Source organism: Pelodiscus sinensis, chromosome 2, assembly GCF_049634645.1.
Source record: "Pelodiscus sinensis isolate JC-2024 chromosome 2, ASM4963464v1, whole genome shotgun sequence".
NCBI classification, from domain to species: Eukaryota; Metazoa; Chordata; order Testudines; family Trionychidae; genus Pelodiscus; species Pelodiscus sinensis.
In genome coordinates, this window is record NC_134712.1 from 79,674,471 (window position 1) to 79,701,413 (window position 26,943).

At 42.9% G+C, this 26,943-nt stretch overlaps 1 protein-coding gene across 1 annotated transcript in view; it reads right to left on the minus strand.

The window, feature by feature from the left end:
- COLEC12 (collectin subfamily member 12) overlaps positions 1-9,515 on the minus strand; it is a 131,587-nt gene extending 122,072 nt beyond the window's left edge. The window contains exon 1 of the mRNA XM_014581524.2: positions 8,993-9,515. Within this exon, the coding sequence (XP_014437010.2) occupies positions 8,993-8,999 (7 nt within the window). The 5' untranslated portion in view covers positions 9,000-9,515. The remainder of the gene's footprint in view (positions 1-8,992) is intronic.
- Between the last annotated feature and the right edge of the window lie 17,428 nt (positions 9,516-26,943).

The following is a 26,943-nucleotide window of genomic DNA, read 5'->3' on the forward strand; positions in this document are numbered from 1 at the left end:
GGGCCCAGGAACAGTGAAAAGCAGCCACTGGGAGCTGCAATCAGCCAGGCCTACGGACATGCAGGTAAACAAGCCATCTTGTGGCCCATCAGCAGATAACTGACAAACTATGTACAGATGGTGCACTGAGGACTCCTCACACCTGACTTATGGAAACCCAATCCAGATTCCTGATCAGGATTTTGGAACAGACGGACATTCAAGGTTTTCTACTAAGCCTAGAATATGCTGGCACAGGACTTCAGCAGTTTAGTCAATAATGCTATGCTGACATGATCAATGCAGGTCACAGTCTTGTATTTCACTACTTAGTATCAATGCTTTGATTTACTAAAAATTGGGAGCTCTAGAAGAAAAAGAAAAAGATACAAGTTCCTGCCCATGCAAAGCTTCCATTAGCTTCAGCTGGAGCTCCGGTTTAAGGAGGATCTACAAACATTGGGATTTCAGCTAAAGAAAGAAGGTGTTAATTGTTCCAAAATTTTAAAAGTAACTACCCAGTATTAAGCATACAGAAGAAAGAGAAAAATAGAGTTTTTTTCCATCCAGATACATCCTTGCAGTTTTTCCACTCAAGCCACACTTGGTGCTCAGTCCCTGAGCCACTGAAGACAACTTTTTAGCTAGGTCTAGACTACAGTCCTTTGTCGGGAAAAGCTACACAAGTTGTGCTCTGCAATTTGCATAGCTTTTTCTGATCAATTTTCCAGAACAGGTTTTTCTGCCATTTGGCCCTGTCTAGATGGGGCCAAATGGCAGAAAAGTCTTTCGGCAGAGCCCTTATTCCTCGTAGAACAAGGTATATATAGGGCTCCCCGAAAGAGCGCATTTGCTCTTCCACCTTTTGCAGAAGAGCAAATGTGTTCCTTGGACATGGCGGAGTTTTTCCGGGACTCCCAAAACCCCCCGCAGTATAGACATAAGAGTTTACAGTTGAAATGTGACCAGGATAAGAATCTTATTGGGAAATCAATGGAAAGCAAGGGCTCAGATTCAAAAACTTTGAAACTTAGGCAGCAGCTACACCCGAGCAGACTCTGATTGTAAATTTTGGTAACACTTTATATATTGTTTGTCATATCTTTCATAAATACAATTAGAGAGTTAAGTTACAGTACAATGTTTACAGGGAGAGGCAATAAGGCAGTTCAGCAGGGGTTGAGCACTACTAACAGAGCGAGTTCATTTAATCTAAAACAAATTAGACACTGGTTTCATTAATTTGCTGGAGGCAAAGTAAGAAATTGCAGTGTTCTACTCACCAGATTTTTGCTTCCTTATTTTTAGAATCTTCAACATGTTAATCATGGACTACTTGTGACCCAGTTTGAACTCAAGTAAGAAAAGATTTGACCCGAAGACATAAAGGTTGCCAAACTCATCCTAGTCATATATCCCATAACCACTCCACTTCTCTCTTTTCACTGGCAATGCATCAGATCTGTGGGTTCTTTGGATCCAGTATGATTTTAAATGGAATTGTTACAATTTTACTACTGTGTTTTATGAAAGTAATTCTTGGCAGCCAGAATGTGTTGTGGAAAGCAGCTCATGAGCACATCCATTTGCCACCTCTCAAAAGCAAATAGTTCAATTATTTAACAAATGAAACAATATGGAGGACCTGAAATACTTCTGGACCAAATTCTACCTTGATAGACTTCTAGAGCAGTTGCACACCCACTAACTAGGGCAGAATCTGACCCTAGGTTTAAGTTAAAGAACATTAAAAAAGACAAAACTTTACACACCAGTTTTCAAAACCAAATAAAGATACAATTCAAGGAACAATGAAGCAATCAGGACTGAAAACTGTTGTGTCAGGTTTCAGCTCAGATTTGAACAGCTAATTTATAAACCCCATGAAAACTGGATTTACAGTACATTAGAACTCACTCATAAGCATTCAGAACTCAGTACTATAATACCAATCTCTAGTAGCAATAACATCCACTGTTTCCTTTAAATACATCTTTCAATAATGTCCATTTGCAAAGAACTTTAATGATGTTGGCCCTGACTTAATGGGAACTGCATATAACCTTATTCAATGCTCAAAAATTTACTTCACCCTTAATATAAATCTTTATTTTGAAAGATGCTGCATTGTTAAAGATTTAACAAAGCTAGTCAATGCAATAAGGCAGGATTCCTCTCAGAATTCTATGCTACAGGTTGGAGCCCTCTGGGGACCTGACTGGTCCAAAGGTGGGAGTTTGCCAGACCAGGGGAGGTTAGCTCTCTGCCAGGCTCCCCTAACCCCAGGATCCTAGCTTCTTGATCAGTCCTGGGGCTGCTGGGGCTCTACTATCCCAAGGCTGCCAGACCCCACAGCCCCAGGGCCACCGCACCTCAGCTGCTCCGAACTGCTAGGGCTCCACTGCTCCTGAGTCCCTGGTTCTGCTGCTCCGGGGTGCTAGGGCTCTGTCCCGGGGCCGCTGGAGTTCTGCAGACAGTGCCAGAGCCACCTGAACTCCGCAGCCCCCAGGCTACCCCTGGGCACCAGGACTCTGCTGTCCCGTGCTGGGGCTCTGTTCCAGCAATATCCGGGGTCCGGTATTGCTGACCAGAGCATCCTGGACCAGAGAGGTTCAACTTGTAGTGTCTCAGACCCAGTCAAGAAGTACCAATTCTAGTGGCAAAAAGTTCAGTCTCTGTATGTATTGACTTTGTTACAGGTGCAAACTTACATGCCTGTGTATTTTTTGGCAACACTAATATCTGCGCACAAAGAGGACAGTCACAACCCACTATTACAGGTTGCTGAATAGCCATCAGATGTATTCATCCTTGTGGTGACTAAATGGAGCACCCATAGAAAAAAAGAGTTAGTGGGTGCTTAGCACACCCCTGCAGCCAGCTCCTCTTTCTCTCCCCTCCCACCTGTTGCAATTGGCTATTTTGCAGTGTTCAGGAGGCTCTGGAAGGGAGGTGGAGTAGCAAGGACAGTGGATGCTTAGGGAAGGGGTGGTACAGGGGTCAGGACTTAGGAAAGATGAGAATATAGAGCCTGGGGTAGAGCAGGGCAGGACGAGGCAGGACTGGGAGGGAATTGTGGGAAGAGGTCAGGTAGGGGCAGGACCTGGGGTGGAGCAGGGGATTTAGTACAGAGGAAGCCAGTGCCTGTGCTCAAAGATCCTTGTAGTGGGAGTTAGGCACTTAAATACCTTTGAAGATCTGGGCTCTTGTTCTTCAAAAAACACTGACCTAGAGATGAAACTGAGCCAGCAGGAACAAAGACAAGCAACTTCAGCAGGGATTCTTGGTTGCTGATGGTGTTAACAGTGTTCAGCTAGTTTTTACAGCTACATGTTCCCTCCACTGTGCCCTGACTGGCCGTTCTCTCCAATTCTTCCATTTGCTCCTCCACAGACTCTTCACTTAGCCTCAATTCCATCTGCCCTTTCACTCCTCTTCCTCACTACCTCTTTTAAATCCTTCTCTTCCTTTGTTTAGCAAATCCCCTCCCAACAAAACCCCCACCTAACATTTTAAAAATATATACCACCAACAAAAAAAAACCATGAAACTAACATGCCATTTTCAAGCAAGTCATTCATTCTGCTTCTCTCATAGTCGCTCACCAGACCTTTGGCTGACTTGCTCCTTCAGATTTTAAGCTTTTTGGGACAGGGGTTGTCTCTTACTACATTTGTACAGTTCCTAGCACAAAAAATTGATCTAATTGGAGCGTTGGCAACCAGTAATACAAATAATGATAAACAGGTGAGGCACAATAGCTCATTCCCAATTCTCCAAGATTCCAGCCCTCATCTCCCATTCACTTCTTTTAAATAAAAAAAAAAAAAAAATCTCACCACAAGTTCTACTTAGGAGATCAGTACAGTAGAGTAAAGACACCATTAGTTTGACTTTTAAATGAAGACTGTAGAATAACTCTGAACAAAGCAGCCTCTTTGCCTATCAGTGCAGAGACCAGCAGCTGCTGCACTGAACAATATCAAAGTTTGAAGCTAGCAATTAGAATCCAAGGCCTGAATTTTAAGTCAATTCCTATTTCAGAATAATAATTTTAGAACATGTCCCCTAACTCCTATTCATGAACTGAAAACTATCCCTCCTCTACTAGCAGTTTCTAGGACTCATTTAGAAGTGTTAAAGCATGGGTTACATTTTCCTGGACAATATATTGCAATTCTACTTCTATAATGCATCCATTTTGTTTTCCAGTCATGTCTCAGTCTTCATCTCCAGTATATAACCCCAAATGGATTGTAATTGTAGAAAGGGGCAGGTTAACACCAAAGAGAATGAAACTTATGTTTAGTCCATGCTTATATAATGCTACATACAGTATTTTAAGGGGGATCAGATTAGTTCTACTACCTGGTAGATACCGTCACAATTTTTTTCCCTCTACTGGTGAGGTCTGTTTCTCCAACAGAGAACTCTGGAGTACAAGCACCCCAGGAATCTCCCATGACGACTAGAGGCAGGTATTTTGGGATAGTTTTAAATCAACGTTTGTATTTATCCCATCTTCCAGACATCTTTAATTACAAGTATTTTATATTTCCTTTTGTTTCACAATGCACAGCCACACAAACTGGGGACTGTACCTCTATGCATGATTGCATGTTCCCCTCCCTCTTGTGCAACATGAAAAAGCAGTGTCATTTGGACGTACCAGCATGATTTTTGCTCTTATGGTGCAGTTCTAAACAAATAGAGCTAAAGAACCATAACAAAAAATGGGCCAAATTTTGCTCTCAGTTTTACCAGTCTGGATGACTCCCATATATACAAAAAATCCCAGTGAATATAAGTCCCTAGTCACTGCCTAGAGCCTAGAGAAAAATAGAATATGGAGATCCATCTTGCACTGCTCTGATTAATCCTGAAAATACTTTGAGATAGTATTAATATAATTAGCATGGAAATTGTTTATATACAGCAATTCTCCTAGCTACATTATGTCCAATATTTCATGACACCATGCCTTCTTGTGTGCAGCCAAATAAGAATACACTCCTAGCTCAAACTTGCAAGATTCCCCTTCCCCACTCTCTTCTGTCCGAAATTTCCAAAACCCTTTTATTCAGACAACCCATTCCAGCTATAGTGACCACGGACTGGCAGAATTTTGGGTTTGTTCTGTTTTGTAGCATATGCTTATTATACCCACTCATATCTTTGGACTCCAAAGGCTGTTTTCTGTTACATGTGCACACCTATACTAATCTATTCAAGATTCCAGGATTATCACACCGAATGTCTGAAACAACTCCTAGCATGGTTGAGAGCTCTTTTTGTTCAGAACAGCACCATGATGAATCATCACTAGCACTTGAGTTCTCTTAGTGACCAGGGTTTAAGTCATTTTGATGTTATAAGTTACACCTGCACCATAGTACAGGCTTTCAGTAGACAAGTGTCTTAGACCATTATGATAGTCGAGATAAGTTAACCAATCACCAGTGTTGCATGCAAATTAACTGTAAAGTAACAATTTCATTGGTTGCTGATGGAGCATTACTAAACTCAGTTGCCACAGGTTTCCCAGCAGGATCTTTCAGCTACAAATATTATAACAGCGAAGTTAAACTTACTGGGTCATTTCATTCTAAATTTTCCCAGTTTCCATTGTTAATATCTTTCCAAATCTTATCTACTTGACAGAAATTAGTGAACTGTTGTTCATGCCCAAGAAAGATACGTTTGCAGAAAGATCATTTGGCTATTTTTGAAACTAAGAAAGAGAGAGGGGTACATTAGTGTCTTTAATTTTTTGTTTTATCATCAGACTGTCTGGGGACAGAAAACTGAAATTTGGAAGGGAAAAAATGGTAATCATATAGAATGGGTAAGATTCAGCCTACAGGCAGGATCTGGTCCACCACACATTTTCCTCTGGCTTGCCATGACCCTCTGGGCCAGGGCTGGTGGAAAAAGTCCTGCAGCCCAGCAGGATATTCAGTCTGCCTGCCTGCCTGCTTGCTGCAGCCCCAGACACATTGCTCCCAGAAGCACCATGGCCAGAGGCTGCTGGCAAGTGTCTCTGCACAACCCTTAAGGCTTAGCCAGTCTCTGCACAATGTTCCTTTCCCTAGGACCTTCCTCATAGCTCCCATTGGCCAGAAACTGACCAAAGGGAACTATGGACATGGGCAGTGCATGGAAATGCACTGGCCATCTATCACACTGAACATGCAGTTTTTAATATAAGAGTGCACTTTGCACAGGGCAGGTCACTCGTCATACTTTTCCCTCAAATAATGTAGCAGACATTCCTCACCCTCACCAAATATATTTCATATAAACATCCCATAATCCTGTATAGGTCAAACAAGCAGACTTCAAGAAACGGATAGGAGAAGTACATAGTCATGCATTATGGTTACTGCATTTGAGAGCAGAACATTTGTGATAGAAGTATAGTGCCTACTGATTCATTTGAAACAAAGAAGTTCAGCAATATCCAGTCGAACACTCAGTTTTAATGGCATCTTCTTTTCCTGCATGAAATTAGGCCCAATGGTTTTGAACACGTGTTATTCAAATATGTGAAAGTTTTCCCACTGGTTTCCTAGACAACAAGTACTACTTCATAATTCACAAAATATCAAAAACTGAGAAGTATTAGATAAAGATACGGCTAACCCTACAGCAGTCGAGTCCCTTTATAAATAAGTGCTATTTATTTAAAAAAAAAATGCAGCAACGTTTATGAGCTCAGTTTAGTTTACTGGAAATAAATCTGGCAGTAAACTAAACACATTTCAATTTATTTTACTGATTTAAGACAGCACATCAAGAATCCAAGCAATGGAAAATATAATTTATTCCTTAAAAATATCTAATGATGTAATTATTTTGATACTGTTCTCTAGAGATGTAGATACGGGAATAAAGACAGCTGTTTATTGCATTCAACAGTTCGTCTATTTTATTATTCATGAGAAGAATGTGTGATTACACTAGGTTCAAAAGCTCTAGCGTTATTACAAGCACCATGTTTAAACAGGGAAATGCAGAAAGCCAAATATGTATTTTCCTATTGCCTCTTTAACATAGACAAAATTTACTTTGGCAGTATTTAGGACTTCTATAACTCTTGCAGTACCAGTTGATTTGATGTCTTGGTTCAAAGATGTTTTCTATTAATACTGTTATGTAAATATTATATTTTACAAAGCTTATAGGTTTCCAGAGGGTTTTTTTTTTTTTTTTTTTTTTTTAGGAGGGGAGAAGAAGTCAAGCAGTTGTGAAACTTTCTGAAGAAAGATTGTGGTTAGGGACTAAAAAGGTGTGTGAAGCTTTCCACCAATACTGCATTTTCTGGAGCAACAAAAACTGATTTATAGACGTCATAACACCTTCTCAGAGTGCCATTTCTGCCGATAGCAGAAAAAAAACAAACAAACAAACCAGTGGGTTACAAGTATCAGCTCAAACTGTGTATCTGCAGAATTCCTCTTGGCTTCAGTGGGTGCAGGATCCTGTTCAATGGACATGCAGCAAGGTAAGGTATCATGGTAATGTCCTTTAACCTCACCTCCCTCTCACCCCCCCCCCCAAAAAAAGAGACTGATAGAAAATAAGTGAGCAAAGCCTCAATGCCAACATGAGAAGAAACACTGAATTAAAGATTGTCAAACACACAGCTGGTTTAAATTTGCTATTTCTACTATTTTGTTTCTGCCACTTTAGATCTGCCAGTGAAAGATGCTATATAAGAGATAGGAATTATGATGATTGCATTAAAGCTGACAGCAACAAGACCCTGACAAAACTTCTGGCACTAGTGATCTATAAATAAAAATGAATATATTCTTGTTAATAAACTGCAGGCTCCCCTAGAGATATCTTGTCACAATGCCAAAAGTTATTTAAGTAGTATGTGTGGGTTCACAACACAAATAAAAACAACCACATTCCTCCCTTTAAACAGCTACTCACATGCAAAAAAGAGATCACATTGGTTGCTGTACTGAGCTCTGGAAACTAAGTGTATGATGTTTCTGGCCTGCTGGCATCTAGAATCAAAATGCACAATCCAGGTTCTAAACTGATTCCCAACTGCAGGCTTCTTGGCATTTTTAAAAGTTTATTTTTGTCTCTGAAGAAAAACTCAACTTGAATCCTGCAAACTGAGAAGTACTTCCTAAACTTCCCCTAGTGTTCTTGGATGCTTTCTTTGTAATGTTCGGCAGAGTATAGAGTTGCTTTGCTGCACAGCTCTCGCTTTTCATAAACAGGAGGGCTTCTAGCAAATCCCTACTACATCTTTATTAGATTACAACTATAGCAGTTTGGAGAGGCACTTCTGTATTTGATTTAAAAAGCCCACTCTCTGATACCTCTTAGTCACAACTTTATAGGACATGAACAGGGCCAACTGGTGTGTTAATGTAAAAACAGCGGGTGTTTCACCCATTTAAGGGGAGGGGGGCTTTAAGTTTCAGTTTTAACAGATGCAAAAAGCAAAAGACCAAATATTTTCCAGTCCGTGGATCTTGGGGTGAAGGATGCCAAATACATTTCATAAGCCAGTTAAACCTCCCCTGGCACCTAATCATTGCCAGATGTTTAAGAGCAACACCAAGAACATCACGAACGACGGGACAAAAAAAAAAAGCGGCTGTGTTTGTAAAAGCACGGGGAAACAAAAGGGGGACAAGAAAAGCGCTAGGTGGTCAGGCAGCGAGGGCGGGGGAGCAGGAGTGCTCGGGGAGCTCTTCTCTCCTGAGAGGTGTTTTTTTGACCCCCAGTCCCAAAGTCTGAAGCAGATCCCTGTTCGCAGTTTCATGGGGCTGCCCTGTAGTCTGCTTTAGAAACTCATCCCGGGCATCGTGAAGAGGAGCCGGGCGGTAACAACCCCCCGACCCCGCGCACATTTCTCTCCTCTGGCCAGGGCGTGCCAGTGGCGCTTTAGCGCACACACGGGGGCTGGCAGAGATTTCCCGGCAGGTATCTCTCCCCCCCGCACAGCAAGCCCTGCAGACTGGACCCCCCCCCCCCCCCCGCTTACCTTTCATGTTGGCACCGCCGCTGGTCCCCTCAGAGACTTCCCGCGCCTGCTGAAGTTTGCTGCTGGCGCCCCGCGCTCCCTTATTGCAATCCCATGCCGGGCACCCGGGGCGAGGCAGCTAGCGCGGGGGCCTCTGGCTCGCGCTCCCTCCGGCTCCGCTCTCCTCCGCCGCCAGGACCCGAGTTCCCAACCCTACCCCAGCCCGACCCGACTGAACTCACACGACCAGCCCCCGCCCCTCCCCTCCGGCTCGGCTGGCAAGAGGAGGCAGCGCTCGGCTTGGGGCCACCCCGCTCCCCCACTTGGGCTGGAGAGCGCGGCCGGGAATCCCAAAGCGGGCGGAGGAGAAATCCTCCCAAGGAAGTTCTCCCAACCCCCCTGCAGGGAACGGCGGAGCCCTCAGCCGGCCACCCCCCGGCTGCTTTTCTAGGGGGCTCCTCAGCCTGGACTAGGAGGTGAGGGAATCCCTGGGGAGTGGGGTTGGGAGGGAAACGAGCTCCAGGCAGAGGCGCCCTTCGCACTCTTTAAGGAGTGGAGAGCAGACAGGCTGGGGGAAAGACACCCCTCCCCCCACCCCGCCCTTAATTAATTGCCAGTTTTCCCAAGGAGCACTAATCGGCTAGTGAATGCTTTGTGCCTTGACAGCTCCTGCAGTCTGGGGATCTCAAGGCACTTTACAAAGGTGGGTCCAATTTTACAGCTGGGATACCTGAGGTACAAAGAGATTAGGGGGCCTCCAGTGAGCTCTCCAGCGATGGATCCCTGCATTTTCATGGACCCAGGGGTCCACCTCCACTCAGCCTAGGCTGATCCTGCACCTTGGATCACACACACCCTAGATCCATGCATCCTAACTCATAGGATTGGAGCCTCAGTTATTTGGTTAAGTCAGTGGCAGAATCAGGAATAGGACCGTTTGATTAGATCTTAAATTCATCAGGGTGAGATGATTGGCTGCAATTTTGTCTTGTATGCACATTGCCAATACATGACAATTCATACATAATAATGCTATCCAGTCTTTTGTTATAACCAGTGGACCACCCTGTCGCCACAAACCATTGCACTTTACCAGTGCAAAACAAAACAAAAATCTACTTCAAGAAGCAGAAGAATCATACATACCTATGTCCCATCTATCAGAAAGACCTGTGCTCAGATCCTGCAAGGACTGATACACACTTTACACATCAGCTTGTGTACACTGTATCACAGTGCTGAGTAAAGGGGTATAAACTGCAGAGTTCCCCCAAAGTGTTAGAATCTAAATGTCCCATTTGGATGCTGCTAGCACAAGCTAAAAAGTCCACTGGTCCTCTTTCAAACAAGACTGTTAATGTGACAGGTACATTTTAATTAGTACCAGCAGTGTCCACATCAGGAAATTAAATAGCAATTTTTGCAATTCATACCTACCATAGTTCAGACTTTGGCACAATTTTTACATATGCAGTGTGAGTAGCCCTATTGAAATTAAATGAATTATTCACAGTGCCCAAAATTAAGTGATTCTTTGGAGAATTAGAGAATTAAAGGCAAGTCAACTTTTATTTCTTTAGCTCAAGGTACTCTGGAAGAACAGTCATTAAATCATTTGAAGATTTTCCTAACTAAGGAGGGGAAGATTGGATGCACAAAATATTTTTAATGCAAAGATTTTTCTTAAAACATTAGAAAATATTAGCTTAATATTGGTTCCAACTGAACTAATTCTTCTTTCTGCTGGTTGAGAAAAGGTCCTTGTTCTGCCTTTCAGCAATATTGCCAAAATATTTGCAATATTAAACAGGGTGTAGTTAACCCAGTAATCACCTTTTAATTTTGGATCAAGTGTTGGATAGCAAAGAAATTACAATTTCTTTATATTATATTAGCTTATTTTTATTTTATTGTTATTACATACGTGTAATGAGTATGTAACTCTTAAATCCAACCCTGTTCAGCAAAGCCTTGAGCACATGCTTAAGTGCTTTCCTGAATTAGGGCCTTAACAAGAATGATAATCTGCAAAGGCAACAAAAGTGACAGTATTTACATTCCAGCACAATGCTTGATCAGATGTTTAGCCTAAATGGGATCCTGAGACAGTCACTAATTTTTGATTTTGTGGAATCTGAATTGTTATGCATTCAGTTGCCAGAATTAATAACTATTTATAGCCTGAACCAAAGCACATCAAAGCTGATTCCAAATGGGAATTTTTCCAATGATTTTGATGGGCCTTGGATGAAGCCATAATTGAGGAAGTTTAAATTATCCACAGAAAAAATACATCTGAATTAAAGTTGAGCCACTTGGATAATATAAAATAATGAATAGTCCTTTAAAATAGTGACATTAATGAAGAATGTGGGAGCTGGTTCTTCAGGAAGAAAACCTCAAAAGCAGCTTTTTGTTGGCAGCATGTGCAATTGTCAAGAGTTTAAAAAAGTAAAGGACACAGATAAATCAACAAAATGTTGTGGAGTATTGCAATGAGTTAGTTGATGTGCCTGGAGAAAAAAATGGATAAGAAAAACTAGAATATGTACAGGCATATGCACCATGATTTTAGACATTTACAACTGATCCATTAGGATTTGAATCTGTTAATGTGTATTTTCCTGTGATTTCAAAATATACATTTATTTATTAAAACTTGTATGCATTGTGGTACTTCATGTTTTTAAATGTATATCCTTCCTTGATCATCTGAATTGTATAATTGAATTTATATATATATATATATAAATATATAAAATCCCTGCTGAGTTTTGCAAATATTTAAATAGCTATGGCTTTTAAATCTTTATTAGTGCTGAGCAAAGAAGTTCAGAAAAAATAAGAACTGCCTGAAGTCTCAGCTCTTTCCTCTGACATAAATCCTATTATGATTCAGACTGCTGGAAATAAGGTACTTCCTTTTTCTTCCCCGCAGAAGAACACTCCCCCTACTCCTAATCAGCCCCCTGAATTAGTAAGTAGAGTTTGTGGAAAGTCCTTGTTAACGCCAACATTTATGAACCTGTTGAAAGATAACTGTTTGGACTTGTGGATGTTCCATGGAGACTCTGAGATTCTAGTGTATTTTTAAATTTGTTTCAGGGAGGCTGAACTCTGACTTCCTTGGCTGCAGAGATTGTTGATCTAGAAGTGTGTATACTATAATACAAAGATCCCTTCCATCTAAAAGTGTTTGATTAGAAAGATAGATGTCTGTCACAGACTAAAACATGCTGATAATAATAGGCTATGTCTAGACTGCAGGCTACTTTTGGAAGAAACTTTTCCAAAAGAGCGTCCACACTGCAAAAGCGCATTGAAAAAGAGATCTGCTTTTTCGAAAGATAGCGTCCCCACTGAATGGACGCTATCTTGCATTTCAGCTGTGATTACTATGGATGGAGTGGCCACCAGGGCACCTGTGCTTTTTCCTCTTTCCTCTTCTTTTGAAAGAACTCCTTCTTCCCCATCCACACACGCCTTTTTCTGAAAGAGCTCTTTTGGAAAAAGGCTTCTTCCTCATAGAATGAGGATTACCAATGTTGGAAAAAACCCTCTGTTCTTTCTATTTTATTTTGGAAGAACATGATTGCAGTATGGATGTAATTGACATTTTTTCGGAAAAATGGCTGTTTTCCCCCCAGAAAACCCCCTCTGTAGTGTAGACATACCCATACTGTAGAAATCTGGCAGTTGGTGGGGTGACACTATCCCCCACAAAAACGATGCTGTGCCTCAGCATCTTGCTTTTCTCGTTTTTATTTTATTGTAGGCAGATGTAGGTACCAAGGGTTGCCTATCCCATTGTTGCATCTGAATGAACAGAAATATTTCATTTCAGAGATTTTTTTTGCTCTAGTTCAAGAGATGATTTAGAGATGCATTTTTCATCAGATAGAGTAATAAAGGACCACAAAATACTGGTACAGAGACAACCTACTATTACACTGCATTGTTGTAACACAGCATCACGTACCGATATTACACTGTAGGCAAATATAGACAAGATGGGCAAATTTTACTCCCTTAGACTTATTTTTACCCATTTCATGTTGCTTGAGCATTAGCGTATCTCAATTTGTGTAGTTTATACATCAATTTGAGGAAGTTGCTGGGCTCAGTGCAAAAATGGTTATTTGAAAATTAGAAGTTGAGTATTATAATGTATTTCAGAGATACGTTTTCTTTCTCCTCAACAATTTCCTATTGTTGTTAATGACCTTTTTGGAGTTGTGCCCAAAGCAAAGATATTATCCTTCCATGTGGGTAGCGAGTTTGTAAATGATCCCGAGCAAATGATTAAGCTATTTAGTAATCATTTTGTAAAGTCTACAGAAGAGGTTTTCCTTAGTCTGGATTATGTAGTCTCGTCTGCTTATCATCAGAATTTGGAAGTCCTGTCCTGAATTTGAAATCTGTTTCCTGATGCACCACTCACTATTTTTTCATTTTCTGGACATATGAAGTACAGATGGGCATATCCAGAAAGCAGTGAGCCTATCTTCAAGTAACTCAAGTAAGTCCTGTGTGTAGATTTCCATTTTATATGTCATTCCCTCTAAATTTGAACGTAGGTGCTGCTAAGACCCACATCCCAGGGGCCACTTGCTAGGCTTTCTTTGCCTTCCTTTTGGATGACTTTGTGGAATACCAGCATTCCACCAACTCTTAGTTCTAGAGATAGTTTGGATGCTCCGATTACCCTAGATTTAAATAAAAGCAAAATGTTTGAATGGAATTAAAACTACAATCATTATAATTAGCTGCAGATGACATTTGGAAAACATTAATTTATATTTTTAGTATTTGATGAAGAACTAATTATATTTTTCATATTTGGAAGCAAGAATGAATTTTTCCGGTTCATAAAGTTTGGAGAATTTTTTCCTGGCACTTTATAAACCAATTTCCTTATTTAATATTGTATCAAAATAATTGGAAATTATTGTACGACTAGTTTATTGACTATCTTAACCAACAAAACATTTTGCATTCTCTGAAAATCAGATTTTGTAACAAGTAAATCCATAACTTTTACATTGCTTACACTTATGTCGAGATTCAATAATTTGTGCTACATTTTCAATTTTTCATAAACCATTCCCAAAAAGGGCTCTTTAAATGTTAGTAATAAAGTTGCTTTTCATCATAACCTCACTTTGTTTCAACATCTACTATATATTTGAGAGAGTTTGTCTGCCTGTTTGTTCAAGAACTCCTCTTAAACTGTAAGAGCTAGGACCACCTAATTCAGTATACAGCTTCCTTTTATCATAACTTAAAGCAAGATAAGGGTTTGGTTGTGCCAGGAAAATGGGATGTGCCTGGAATGGGATAGCTTCTCATAAAACCATACATAAAAGAGACAGAATCACCAGGCAGGTGAAAGGGGCTAGCTGGGGAATGCCCCCTCCTGTGGGACTGTCCAAGCCCTGAGCCTCCTGCCCTCCCTCCCCTTTCCTAGCACCCTTTAGGGACAGTGAGGTGGGAGAGCTGAAGCTTTGTACAGGAACATTGCTGGCTGTTCCCCTACATCAGAGAAAAGGGGAAAGTGCACAGTTTGTTGCATTCCTCACTCTGGCTGGGAAGTTCAGGGATGAACCTGGACCTGTCCCAGCCAGGGAACATGCATCCTTACCTGGGCTGTGACTGCTGGAGTTGCAGCAGCCATGGAGAGGTGCTTCCCACCTGTCCCCAAGCTGAACCTCTTATCCCAAGCCCCACCTGACAGCAATGATTTAAAGGAAGCAGGTACATTTTAATTTTATTTTCCAAAAAACAAAAATTAATTGAGTTAAGAACCTGAGCAACACTGGGTAAATCATCTAGTAATAAAATAAATACAACAATTTGAACTTCCACCGTGTGTATTACATTTTCTCCAAGATCTAATAGATTATGCTCTTCAGTTGGATAGCAATCGGTAATCATTGCCACCAGTTGTGATTTGTATGTTCGTGAAAAGAAACAAACAATAGAAAACAGATCCTATAATGTGTGAGCATCTCCATGCTGACCAACTTCAAGACCCTTTTACATTCAATAGGACCCCTGGGTGTGGAGCCCTATGCAGAATATGCTCATGTCCTTTGCAGGAGCAGGCTCTATATGCACATAGAAGTACAGCTACATCCTAAGATGCCAGATTGTTTTCCGTATGCAATAGGTAGAGAATCTAAAATGTTCTACATTCTCCAGTCCTCTGTTGTAACTTCTTTTAGAGAGTAGACAAATTCAGATGCTTTAGAGAGCTTTCTTCTGTCATCATCAACATGTAGCTTATTTCTAGTAGAATGTAGCTTGTTTCCTCTAGTTGTATTAGCTCTCTAGTTCTATTAATGCAGGCCCACTTACAGCTTTCAATCCCTCTTACTCATCATCTCTGAATTTGGATCACAAAGCCTATAAGGGAAGAAGGAGAATCTGGAGAATAATAGACCAGTCAGCCTTACCTCTGGCCCCAGAAAAATAATGGAGGGGATTCTCAAGGAATCCATTTTGAAGCACTTGGAAGAGAGGAAAGTGATCAGGAATAGTCAACATGGATTCACCAAGGGCAAGTCATGCCTGACCAACCTGATTGCCTTCTATTATGAGGTAACTGATTCTGTGGACATGGGGAAGACAGTAGATGTGATATACTTGTCTTTAGCAAAGCTTTTGAGATGGTCTCCCACAGTATTCTTGCCATCAAATTAAAGATTGGATAAATGGACTTTAAGGTGGATAGAAAGTTGGCTAGATCATTGGGCTCAATGGGTAGTGATCAATGGCTTGATGTCTGGTTGGCTGTCCGTATCCAGTAGTGTGCCCCAAAGGTTGGTTCTAGGGCTGGTTTTCTTCAACATCTTTATTATTGACCTGGATGAGGGGATGGATTGCACCCTCAGCAAGTTCACAGATGACACTAAACTAGGGTGGGAGGTAACTATGCTGAAGGGTAAGAATAGGGTCCAAGAGTGACTTAGACAAACTGGAGGATTGGGACAAAAGAAATCTGATGAGGTTCAACAAGGACAAGTGCAGAGTCCTGCACTTGAGATGGAAGAATCCCAAGCACTGGTATAGGCTAGGGACTGATTGGCTAAGCAGCAGTTTAGCAAAAAAGGACCTGGGGATTACAATGTATGAGAAGCTGGATATGATTCAACAGTGTGCCCTTGTAGCCAAGGAGGCTAACAGCATAATGGGGTGCATTAGTAGGAGCATTGCAAGCAAATCTAGTGAAGTGATTGTTCCCCTTTATTTGGTACTAGTGAGGCCACATCTGGAATACTGTGTCCAATTCTGGGCCACATTACAAAAAGGATGTAGGCACACTGGGGAAAGTCCAGCAGAGGGCAACAAAAATTATTAGGGCGCTGGAAGACATGACGTATAAGAAGAGGTTGAAGGATTTGGGCTTATTTAGTCTACAGAAGAGAAGAGTGAGGGGGGATTTGATAGCAGCCTTCAATTACCTGAAGAGGGGTTCCAAAGAAGATAGAGCAAGACTGTCCTCAGTGGTGACAGAAGACAGAATAAGGCTTAATGGTGTCAAGTTGCCATAGGGGAGGCCTAGGTTGGATATTAGGAAAAACTATTTCACTAGGAGGGTGGTGAAGCACTGGAATGGATTACCTAGGGAGGTGGTAGAATCTCCATCCCTAAAGGTTTTTAAGTCCATACTTAACAAAGCCCTGGCTAAGATAATTTAGTTGGGATTAATCCTGCTTTTAGCAGGGGTCTCTTCCAACCCTATGATTCTATGATACGATGACTCACATGCTTATTGGCCAGAAGAGAGAAGCATAGCAAGAAAAATAACTGCAGATATCCTCCCTACTCTCACTTAACCTTATTACAACCTCAGTATGTAAGTTACACTTGTGTAGACTCCCTTACACACCAGTAAGTGGATGTCAGAGAATGTTAATTTACAACAATTCTCCCCTGAATTTGGCCTGAAAGTATAAACATAACTTTGAAAACAATAAAACATTATGATTCTGACTGCAAATTATTTTGCTTAGTGTGTAGAACACATCTGTGATCTATGTCAATTACTGTTTACAGAAAACACTGAACCTTTGAAGTTCTGCTAGTTGAGGTATAATGATAATAATCGATAGCTGCTTTAATAAGAATTTTTAGTCTTATTAAGTTTACGCTGGACTTGCTTTTCAGACTAAACAGACTTCAAAAGAAATAGACAGACTAAAAGATAGGTGGAAATAAATTACCCCTTTTACATTGCTTTTGATATCGTATTATCAACAGTTGCCTCTGACGCAGTATTTCTGTGTTCTTTCAGCTTGATTACATACTTCAAGTTATTCATTGGAAATATTAAATTAAACTTTCAGAGGAGCATGTGTCTTGCTTCCAGCATCAATCTTTAAATATATTGCACACAAAATACAATGTACTTCTACAAATGAGACAGCATGCTCCCATGTCAAGCACCAGAAAATGAGGAATGCACAGTGACCATTTGTGAAAAGTTTGGGTTAAGTGAGTTGCCTAGCATCATTTGGAAACAATGTGGCAGCATTCAGCTGCCTTACCCATGAGACATCCTTTCTCTTTCTGCAGCCTCCTAACTTAGGATATGTCTAGACTACATGCCTCTGCCAGCAGAGGCATGTAAATTAGACTACCCGACATAGTCCATGAAGCGGGGATTTAAATATCTTCTGCTTCATTAAAATAAAAATGGCCGCTGTGCTGTGCTGGCTCAGCGGATCATCGGCGCAACGCAGCAGTCAAGACGCAGATCCATCAACAAGGAAAGCCTTTGCCGAGCGATCCCTTATGTCTCATGAAACAAGGTTTACAGGATCGGTCAGCAAAGGCTTTCCTTGCCAACCGATCCGCATCTTGACTGCCGCGTTGTGCCGATGATCAGCTGAGGTGGCAGCCATTTTTATTTTAATGAAGCGGGGGATATTTAAATCCCCACTTCATTGACTATGTCGGTATGTCTAATTTACATGCCTCTGCCGGCAGAGGCATGTAGTCTAGACATACCCTTAGTCACTACATATCTTCTGATTTCTATAACTAATGAAGCAAGGTCCTACAGATAAGTCTCCTTTTCTACAAAACGCTAATTTCACCCCCAGATCCTGTGCATTGAATGAGGCAGGAATCCTGTGGATAGTATGTGATCATATAATTAAATACAAAATTCCAGTGCATATGCACAAGTGGGCTAAGCTTAGGTTGCACAGGGAAACTTAATTCTTGCATTTCCTAACTTTTGAATACTTGACTTTGCAGCCTTAATAGTGTTCTTTTAAAATAGCTTTTTGTGTGCAATTTCCTTGGTTTAAAAAAATGCAAACTAAGGGGGAAAATATCTAAATTCCACCATGTGTCATCATTTTGACACCCGCATGAATCATCAGCAGGATTGAAACTTTTAATTGATGCCCTGCATAGACCTCTACTACTTGAGCTGAGTAAGTGATTGCAATAGTAGGTTGTGACCCTGTGCCAAACTTTAACTGATTTGAGGAGCACTTCTTCATGCTGGGTATCTGTCTCAGGCTGATTATTTTGGAGGGAAACTTTCAGACAAAACAATTTAGTTAGAGAAGAAAATGTGTATTTCGTCCATGTAAAAAAATCTGGCCACATTTTAGTTAAAAAACTCTAGCATCTCCATGCTTTACAGCAGGGATTTGAAATTTGGTGGGGAGATAAAAATAAAGATAGTCCAGGGTGTGCCTTTCCCATACTCAGGAACATCTGCTCAGGTTTGGCCAAGTTATAAACCATTGCAAAATCACAGTTTCCACATGCTCAGTAGAGAGTTCTTAGATTTTAATAGCTCAATTTTCCGAAACTTGGGACTTTCCCTGCAATTGCAGCTGTGGGATCCTGTGTGTTGTGCTGGGTCCAGCCCACTGAACTGTCTTTTGCTAGACTCAGGCAGTATGGAGGAGGAAGCTACCTGATTCAAATGCAGAGGAACAACAAATGGATCTAGAAGTGGGAATTAAACTGGAACAAGGACAATTACAGGAAAGACTGAAACTGGAGGCTGCTGATGGGGGAAAGTGGGATTGGAAGTTGTGGTGGAGGAGAGACCGGGCCTGGAGATTGGGGTTGGACAGTGGGGCAAGACTGGGACTGGCCGGACAAGGGAGAGTGGGACTGGAAAACAGAGAGGAAAATGGCAGAGTGGGAACTGGGAGCAACTGGAACTGGCTAGGCGATTGGGACAGAGAACCAGAAGGGGGAGACCAGAGAGGATTGAAGTGGGAAAGGAGACACATATTGAGGAGATTGGTGTTCAGAGGAGAATTGGGATTGGATGGGCAAAGAGAATCCTGGAGAAGGATACCACATTGGACAAAGTGCCGAGGGAGGGAAATTGAAGGGAAAACCTTGGGGAATGTGGGCTGGGGGTGACTATAGGCCAAGGTGGAGGTGAGAAATATATTCAAGAAGGAGCCAAGGGTGAAACTGAGACTGGCTGGGCAAGGACACTGAGGATGAGAAGCCTTAGGCTTAGTGGACAAGGGGAATCCAGAGAATATAGTCAGGTCCATATGCAGGAATTTCTGGGGGGTGAGTGCGAGTTGTGGGAGGGCCTGGTCCCCAGCCTCACTCCTGGAAGAGTGGGGGAAATCATCCCCACCCTTTCCCCAGCCGGCCATAGTATGTGGGAGGGAGGCTGGGGCAACACACCACTCCAGCCTTCCCCCAGCTGGCCAGAGTATGGAGGAAGGAGACTGGGGCAATGTGCTGCTTTTGCCCTCCCTCTGGCTGGCTGGAGCATGAAGGAAGGGAGGCTGGAGCAACACGCTGCCCCAGACTCATGCTTACTTGGAGGACCATGGGGGGATGTGTTTGCACCCTTTGCACCCCCCCCCCCCACTCCCTCGCATACAGGCCTAATAGTGTATTAGATTTTCAGAGAGCATTTAACAAGATCTCTCACTAAAGTCTTCTAATCAAAATCAGATGCCATGGGATAACACAGAAGGTCCTCTCAGAGATTAGTAACTGGTTAAAAGATGGCAAACAAAGGTTAAGAACATAAGAATGGCCACACGGGGTCAAACCACAGGTCCATCTAGCCCAGTATCCTGTCTGCTAACAGTGGCCAATGCCAGATACCCAGAGGGAGGGATCACAACAGGTAATCCTCATGTGATCCTTCCCCTGTTACCCATTTCCAGACAAACAGAAGCTAGGGACACCATTCCTACCCATCCTGGCTAATAGCCATTGATGGACCTAACCTACATTAAGCTATCTAGCTCTTTTTTGAACCCTGTTAAAGTCCTAGCCTTCACCACATCCTCTGGCAAGAAGTTCCACAGGTTGCCTGTGCACTGAGTAAAGAAAAACTTTGTTTGTTTGTTTTAAACCTGCTGCCTATTAATTTCATTTGGAGACCCCAAGTTCCTATATTGTGAGAATAAGTAAATAACTTTTCCTTATTCACTTTTTCCACACAAGTCATGATTTTATAGACCTCTATCATATCCCCCCTTAGTCTCCTCTTTTCTAAGTGGAAAAGTCCAAGTCTTTTAAATCTCTCTTCAAATGGGACCCATTCCAAACCTGTAATCATTTTTGTTGCCCTTTTCTGAACCTTTTCCAATGCCAATATATCTTTTACGAGATGAGGTTGTTGCATAAATTGCAAGGTTTCGTCCCCTTGGAGGCTAGTCTGATTTACCCCAAGAAGAGAGTCACACTTTCAGGCTGGGTCCAACTCAAGTTTATTGGTTGCAACCAAGGTACGGCTAAGGAACTCAATGTTCAGATCAGAGCCGACCCCCAACATCTCATAGGCAGGGGTTTTTATAGGGTTCACATCTTTCCTGGTTTAGGTACCTTAACATGATAGGTTACTTCATCTTTGACATTTAGCATTCCTATAGGTCAGGTTAATTTTCCAAATGAGGTTAAATACAGTGCCTACTTGCTGAACAATGGGCAAGCCATACTTCCCTTTTTCCTTTCCTGCTTGAGCCGGTCACAAGTTTAAAGGATGTGGAATCTATCCATATCTCCACTTAACCGAAGACTGGTTTCACTTCCCCTCGTCTCCTTATTATAAGTTATTACCTGTGACAGGCCTTGACCTTTGTCATGTCTTACTCCTATACAAATAGCAAATATATCTAATCATTAGCAATGTATGTATATTGTACGTGCCCCTCATAGGGGAATCAATGGCTCCGGGGGATTTGACTTCCCTTTTACACATCAAGGTGACCATATTTGTATGCAGTATTCAATTATATTTATCAACGTTAAATTTTATTTGCCATTTTGCTGCCCAATCCCTGAGTTTGGTGAGATCTTTTTGAAGCTTTTCACAATCTGCCTTGGTCTTAACTATCTTGAGCAGTTTGGTATCATCTGCAAATTTTGCCACCTCACTGTTTACCGTTTTCTCTAGATCATTTATAAATAAATTGAATCGGACTGGTCTCAGGACAGACCCTTGGGGGACCCCACTAGTTACTCTTCTCTACTTTGAAAACTTACCATGTATTCCTACCCTTTGTTTCCTGCCTTTTAACCAGTTATCAATTCATGAAAGGACATTCCCTCTTATCCCATGACAACTTAGTTTACTTAAGAGCCTTTGGTGAGGGACCTTGTCAAAGGCTTTCTGGAATTCTAAGTATACTATATTCACTGGATTCCCCTTCTTCACATTTGTTGACCCCCTCAAAGAACTCCAAGGGTACATCTACACTTGCTCCTGTGCTTCATTAGCATAATCCCGCCTGCACGTTATTCCACTCAACAACTGATTCGAACCAGGACGTGCACTCCGGGATATGTTAGTTCAAATCAAACCCCTTGGTTTGAGCTAACGTTACTCCTCAAAAAATGAGGATTATGCTAATGAAGTGTGGGATATTTAAATCCCCGCTTCATTAGCAATTTCGGTCGGCTACATTTGCATCCCTAGCTCGAACTAGGAAGTAAGTGTAGACGTACCCTAATAGATTAGTAAGGCACGATTTCCCTTCACAGAAACCATGTTGACTTTTCCCCACAAATTATGTTCATTTACAGGCAGTCCCCGGGTTACGTACAAGATAGGGACTGTAGGTTTGTTCTTAAGTTGAATTTGTATGTAAGTTGGAACTGGTACATATTGTAGGGGAAACTCTAGCCAAACATTTTTTTTAGTTTTGGATAGCATAGGGAAAGGTTAACTCCCCTCTAATGTTTGTTTTGCTGTCTGTTCCCCTGTTCAGAAGATTTCACATCTATTTCTGTCCCTGTGACAAACTCAGGACTAAAGGAGTAACTCATCAAATACCAAACAGCTCTGCACCATGCTTTGAGCTAATAGCTTTATTTCCACACACCACCCAGGGTTCTAGGAGGAGGGTCCTTGTTTTGCTAACACAATGAGGCCAGCACTTTGTTTGTTTTGGTGGAGTCTTTGTTTGCCCAGGGAGCCCAGCATGTATAGGGGGAGGAGGGGCGGAGAGGCTGCTTTTGTCTGCTGTTCGGCAGCCTGTTGCTCAGGGGAGGGGGCAGCCTGTTTCTGGCAGGGGGGGAAGGGGGAGGCGTGCAGGATGCGAGGCCGCGGGGGGCGGGGGGGGCAGCGGGCGTGGGGAGGCACTTTTCCTCTGCCCGGCAGCTCTGCGGGATCCCTGTCCCTGTGGCCAGCTGCTGCAGGCAGAGGCCAGTTGGAGCTGGCTGAAGAGGAGGAGGAGGTGGATTCTAGGACCCAGGTGAGCGAGCCCCGGGACGCTGCTGCGCTCCGGGAGCCCAGGCATGTATAGAGGGGAGGAGGGGCAGAGAGGCTGCTTTTGTCTGTTCGGCAGCCTGTTGCTCAGGAGAGGGGGCAGCCTGTTGCTGGCAGGGGGGTGGGGGGGGCAGCGGGCGTGGGGAGGCACTTTTCCTCTGCCCGGCAGCTCTGCGGGACCCCAGTCGGAGCCGGCCCGAGGAGGAGGAGGATCCTAGGACCCAGGTGAGCGAGCCCCGGGAATGCTGCTGCGCATGTGCGGGAGTTGCCTCACCCCGTTCGTATCTAGGGATCCGACGTAAGTCGGATCCATGTAAGTCGGGGACTGCCTGTATATGTCTGACAATTTTATCCTTTACTATAGTTTCAACTAATTTGCCCAGTACTGATGTTAGACTTACCGGTCTATAATTGCCAGGATCACCTCTAGAGCCCTTTTTAAATATTGGTGTCATGTTAGCTATCTTGCAGTCATTAGGTACGGAAGCTGATTTAAAGGATAGATTACAAACCACAGTTAATATTTCCGCAATTTCACATTTGATTTTTTTTCAGAACTCTTTGGTGAATGCCATCTGGTCTCAGTGACTTGTTATTGTTAAGTTTATCAGTTTGTTCCAAAACTTCCTCTACTGATACCTCAATCTGGGACAATTTCTCAGATTTGCCATCTAAAAAGAATGGCTCAGGTTTGGGAATCTCCCCAATATCCTCAGCCATGAAGACTGAAGCAAATAATTCATTTAGCTTCTCTACAATGACTTTATCATCTTTGAGTGTTCCTTTAGCACCTCGATTGTCAAAGGGCCCCACTGGTTGTTTAGCCGGCTTCCTGCTTCTGATGTACTTAAAAACCATTTTGCTATTACTTTTTGAGTTTTTGGCTAGCTGTTCTTCAAACTCCTTTTTGGATTTTCTTATTATATTTTTACACTTAACTTGACAAAGTTTATGTTCCTTTCTATTTTCCCCACTATGATTTGACTGCCACTTTTAAAAATATGTCTTTTTAATCTCTCACTGCTTCTTTTACTTGGTTGTTAAGCCACAGTGGCACTATTTGGTTCTCTAACTGTGTTTTTTAATTTGTGGCATACACTATATAAGGCCTCTATTATGGTGTCTTTGAAAAGTTTCTATTCAGCTTCTAGAGATTTTTCACTGTATCTTTTAATTTCTGTTTAACTCATTTTTGTGGAGTTCCCCTTTCTGAAATTAAATGCCACAATGTTGGGCTGCTGGGGTGTTTTTCCACCTCAGGGATGTTAAATTGTATTACATTTATGGTCACTATTTCCAAGTGGTCCAGTTATATTTACCTCTTGGACTAGATCCTGCGCTCCACTTAGGACTAAATCAAGAATAGCCTCTCCCCTTGTGGGTTCCAGAACCAGCTGCTCCACAAAGCAGTCATTTAAGGTATCAAGACATTTTATCTCTGCATCATGTCCTGAGTTGAAGTGTACCCAGTCAATATGGGGATAGTTGAAATCCCCCTCTATTATTAAGTTTTTTATTTTGATCTCTCTTAGCATTTCATAGTCATTATCACTGTCCTGATCATGTGATCAATAATGTACCCCTACTGCTATATTCTTATTATTTGAGTATGGAATTACTATCTGTGACGGGGCACTCGCGCCCCGCACTGAGAGCGCGCCGGGAGGTCCCGGGCGGCGCGACGGGGCACTCGCGCCCCGCACTGAGAACGCACCGGGAGGCGCCGGGCGGCCATACCGGGGGGCGGGGAACGCAGCCCAGCCCGCCGCGGCGGGCTGCAGTAATACGCCGGCAGCCGGCGCAGGGGGCGTGGGGAGGCAGCTGGCGCCGGCTGGCAGGGCCCGAGAGGGAGGGGCCGGCGAGGCGCAGGGGGATGATGTCACGGGGGAAGGGTGGCTGGGAGGCGTCGCAGGGGAAGTGACGTGGAGGGGGAATGGAGCCGGCGGGGGATTTAAACCCGGGACCGGCACGGTGCAGGGGGGCGCGGCGGACCGAGCTGGAGGAGGGGAGAAGGAAGGAGAGGTGAGGCCAGCGGGGTCAAGGGAGACGGGCCGGGAGGCCTGGTGGAGTAGGAAGCGGCCCAGGGCGGGGTCGTGGAGCCCGTGAGCGGGTGTGTTTTGGGGCGTTCCCCCATCCGCGAGGGAGGGACCACGGGTCCCTGCCTTTAGGGCCCTGGGCCGGGGTTCGGAGAGGGGGCGGGCCCGAACCCCCCTACTCCGCCAGCAGGCCGACCCGGCTCGGGTGTCACGCGAATGTGCGTAATAAAAGGGCCACCGGCCTTAGTGGTGACTGCTCAGGCTGATCTCTCTGTACCACAATTAGCTCATAGTGGACGCTGAGGGTCGAACCAGTTTACACTATCCATAGAGATTCTATGGAACATTTTGTCTCTTTAAGATTTTTACTTCATTTGATTCTACACTTTCTTTCATGTATAGTGCCACTCCCCCACTAGCACAACTTGTTCTGTCCTTCCGATATATTTTGTATCCTGGTATGACTGTGTCCCATTGATTGTCTTCATTTCACCGAGTTTCCGTGATGCCTATTATATCAATATCCTCCTTTAAAACGAGGCACTCTAGTTCACCCATCTTATTATTTAGACTTCTAGCAGGAATAAAATGGTCTGTTTTCAGAATGGAAAGAGGTAAATAGTGGTGTTCCCCAAGGCTACGTCTACACTGGCCCCTTTTCCGAAAGGGGCATGCTAATTTGACAGGTCGTAATAGGGAAATCCGCGGGGGATTTAAATATCCCCCGCGGCATTTAAATAAAAATGTCCGCTGCTTTTTTCCGGCTTTTAGAAAAGCCGGAAAAGAGCGTCTACACTGGCCCCGATCGTCCGGAAAAAAGCCCTTTTCCGGAGATCTCTTATTCCTACTTTGAAGTAGGATATAATTGAAGTCTGTATAAACATGACTGATTTAGAAAAAGTAGATAAGGAAATGCTATTTACCCTTCAGAGCACAAGAACTAGGACCTCACCAAATGAAATTAATAGGCAGCAGGTTTAAAACAAATAAAAGTAAGTATTTTTTTTATACAACACACAGTCAATGTGGAACTTTTGCCAGAACATGTTGTGAAGGTCAAGACTATAACAGGGTTCAAATAAGAACTAGGTAGGGTCATGAGAATAGTTCCATCAATGGCTATTAGCCATGATAGGCAGGGATGGTGCCTCTAGCCTCTGTTTGTCAGAAGCTGGGAATGAGTGACAGGAGATGTATCACTTGATAATTACCTGTTCTGTTCACTCCCTCTGGGGCACCTGGCACTGACCACTGTCAGAAGACAGCATTCTGGGCTAGATGGAGCTTTAATGTGACCCTGTACAGATGTTCTTACGTTCTGCCTAGCTGGGAGGGGAGGTCTCAGGGCTTCAGCCCAGCAGGATACACCTACCAGGGTTCAAGTCTTCAGCAGAAGCTGGGCTGAAGTCCCAAGGTGCAGCAAGTAAGCCCCAGCCTGCAAACTTCTGAAGACTGTCATATGTTGCTTGGAAGATCGGTAAGTTGACCTCCTCGCTTCCCTTCCCCCCGCTGTATGCCCTCAGCAGTTCATGCTGACAGGGCTCCAATGAAGTTCCAATGCAATGTACTGCTGGTGGAAAACTCCAAGGGACAGTAGTAGCAACACTGTCTAATGCTTCTTAGCATAAATCCACTCCTTTCCAGGGCATAGCAAGCCAAACTGGTGCAAGGAGGCATCATTTACACCTTCCTCAGAGTGCCTCAGTGAATCTAGTCCAAAGAGATGTTTGTTTTTTAGACATGTTGACTGTATGTGTATGATACCAGTGAAAGGCGGCTGGGACACTTAAATGGTTTTCAAACTATTTCAGTCCAGTAATAGTTCATTTTGCAGACCTAAACTGTGGAGTGGAAACCTTTTGACAGCTGCTGACCCAGTCTGCCTAGCCCTTGGGTAAAGAGAAGGAATTGCTTCAAGTTGTTTAGCAACAACCCCTTGGGAAAAGAGTCCCATCCACAGTCATTTTCAAAGATAATTTTGTGGTTTGGATGATGTAAAGTAGAGGAATTAGTATGTGGGAGAGGATTTCACAGGGCTCTGATGTGGATACGGAGGAACCCTCAAACTTCTTCAAAGAAGACTGAAAATTCTAATTAAGGAACTACATATTTAAGAGACATGTTGGCTGTTTTTCTGTTTATATATTTACATATTTATATAGGCCCTGTGACCCTGATATCTTTGCACTAAGTATTTAAAATATAAATAATAG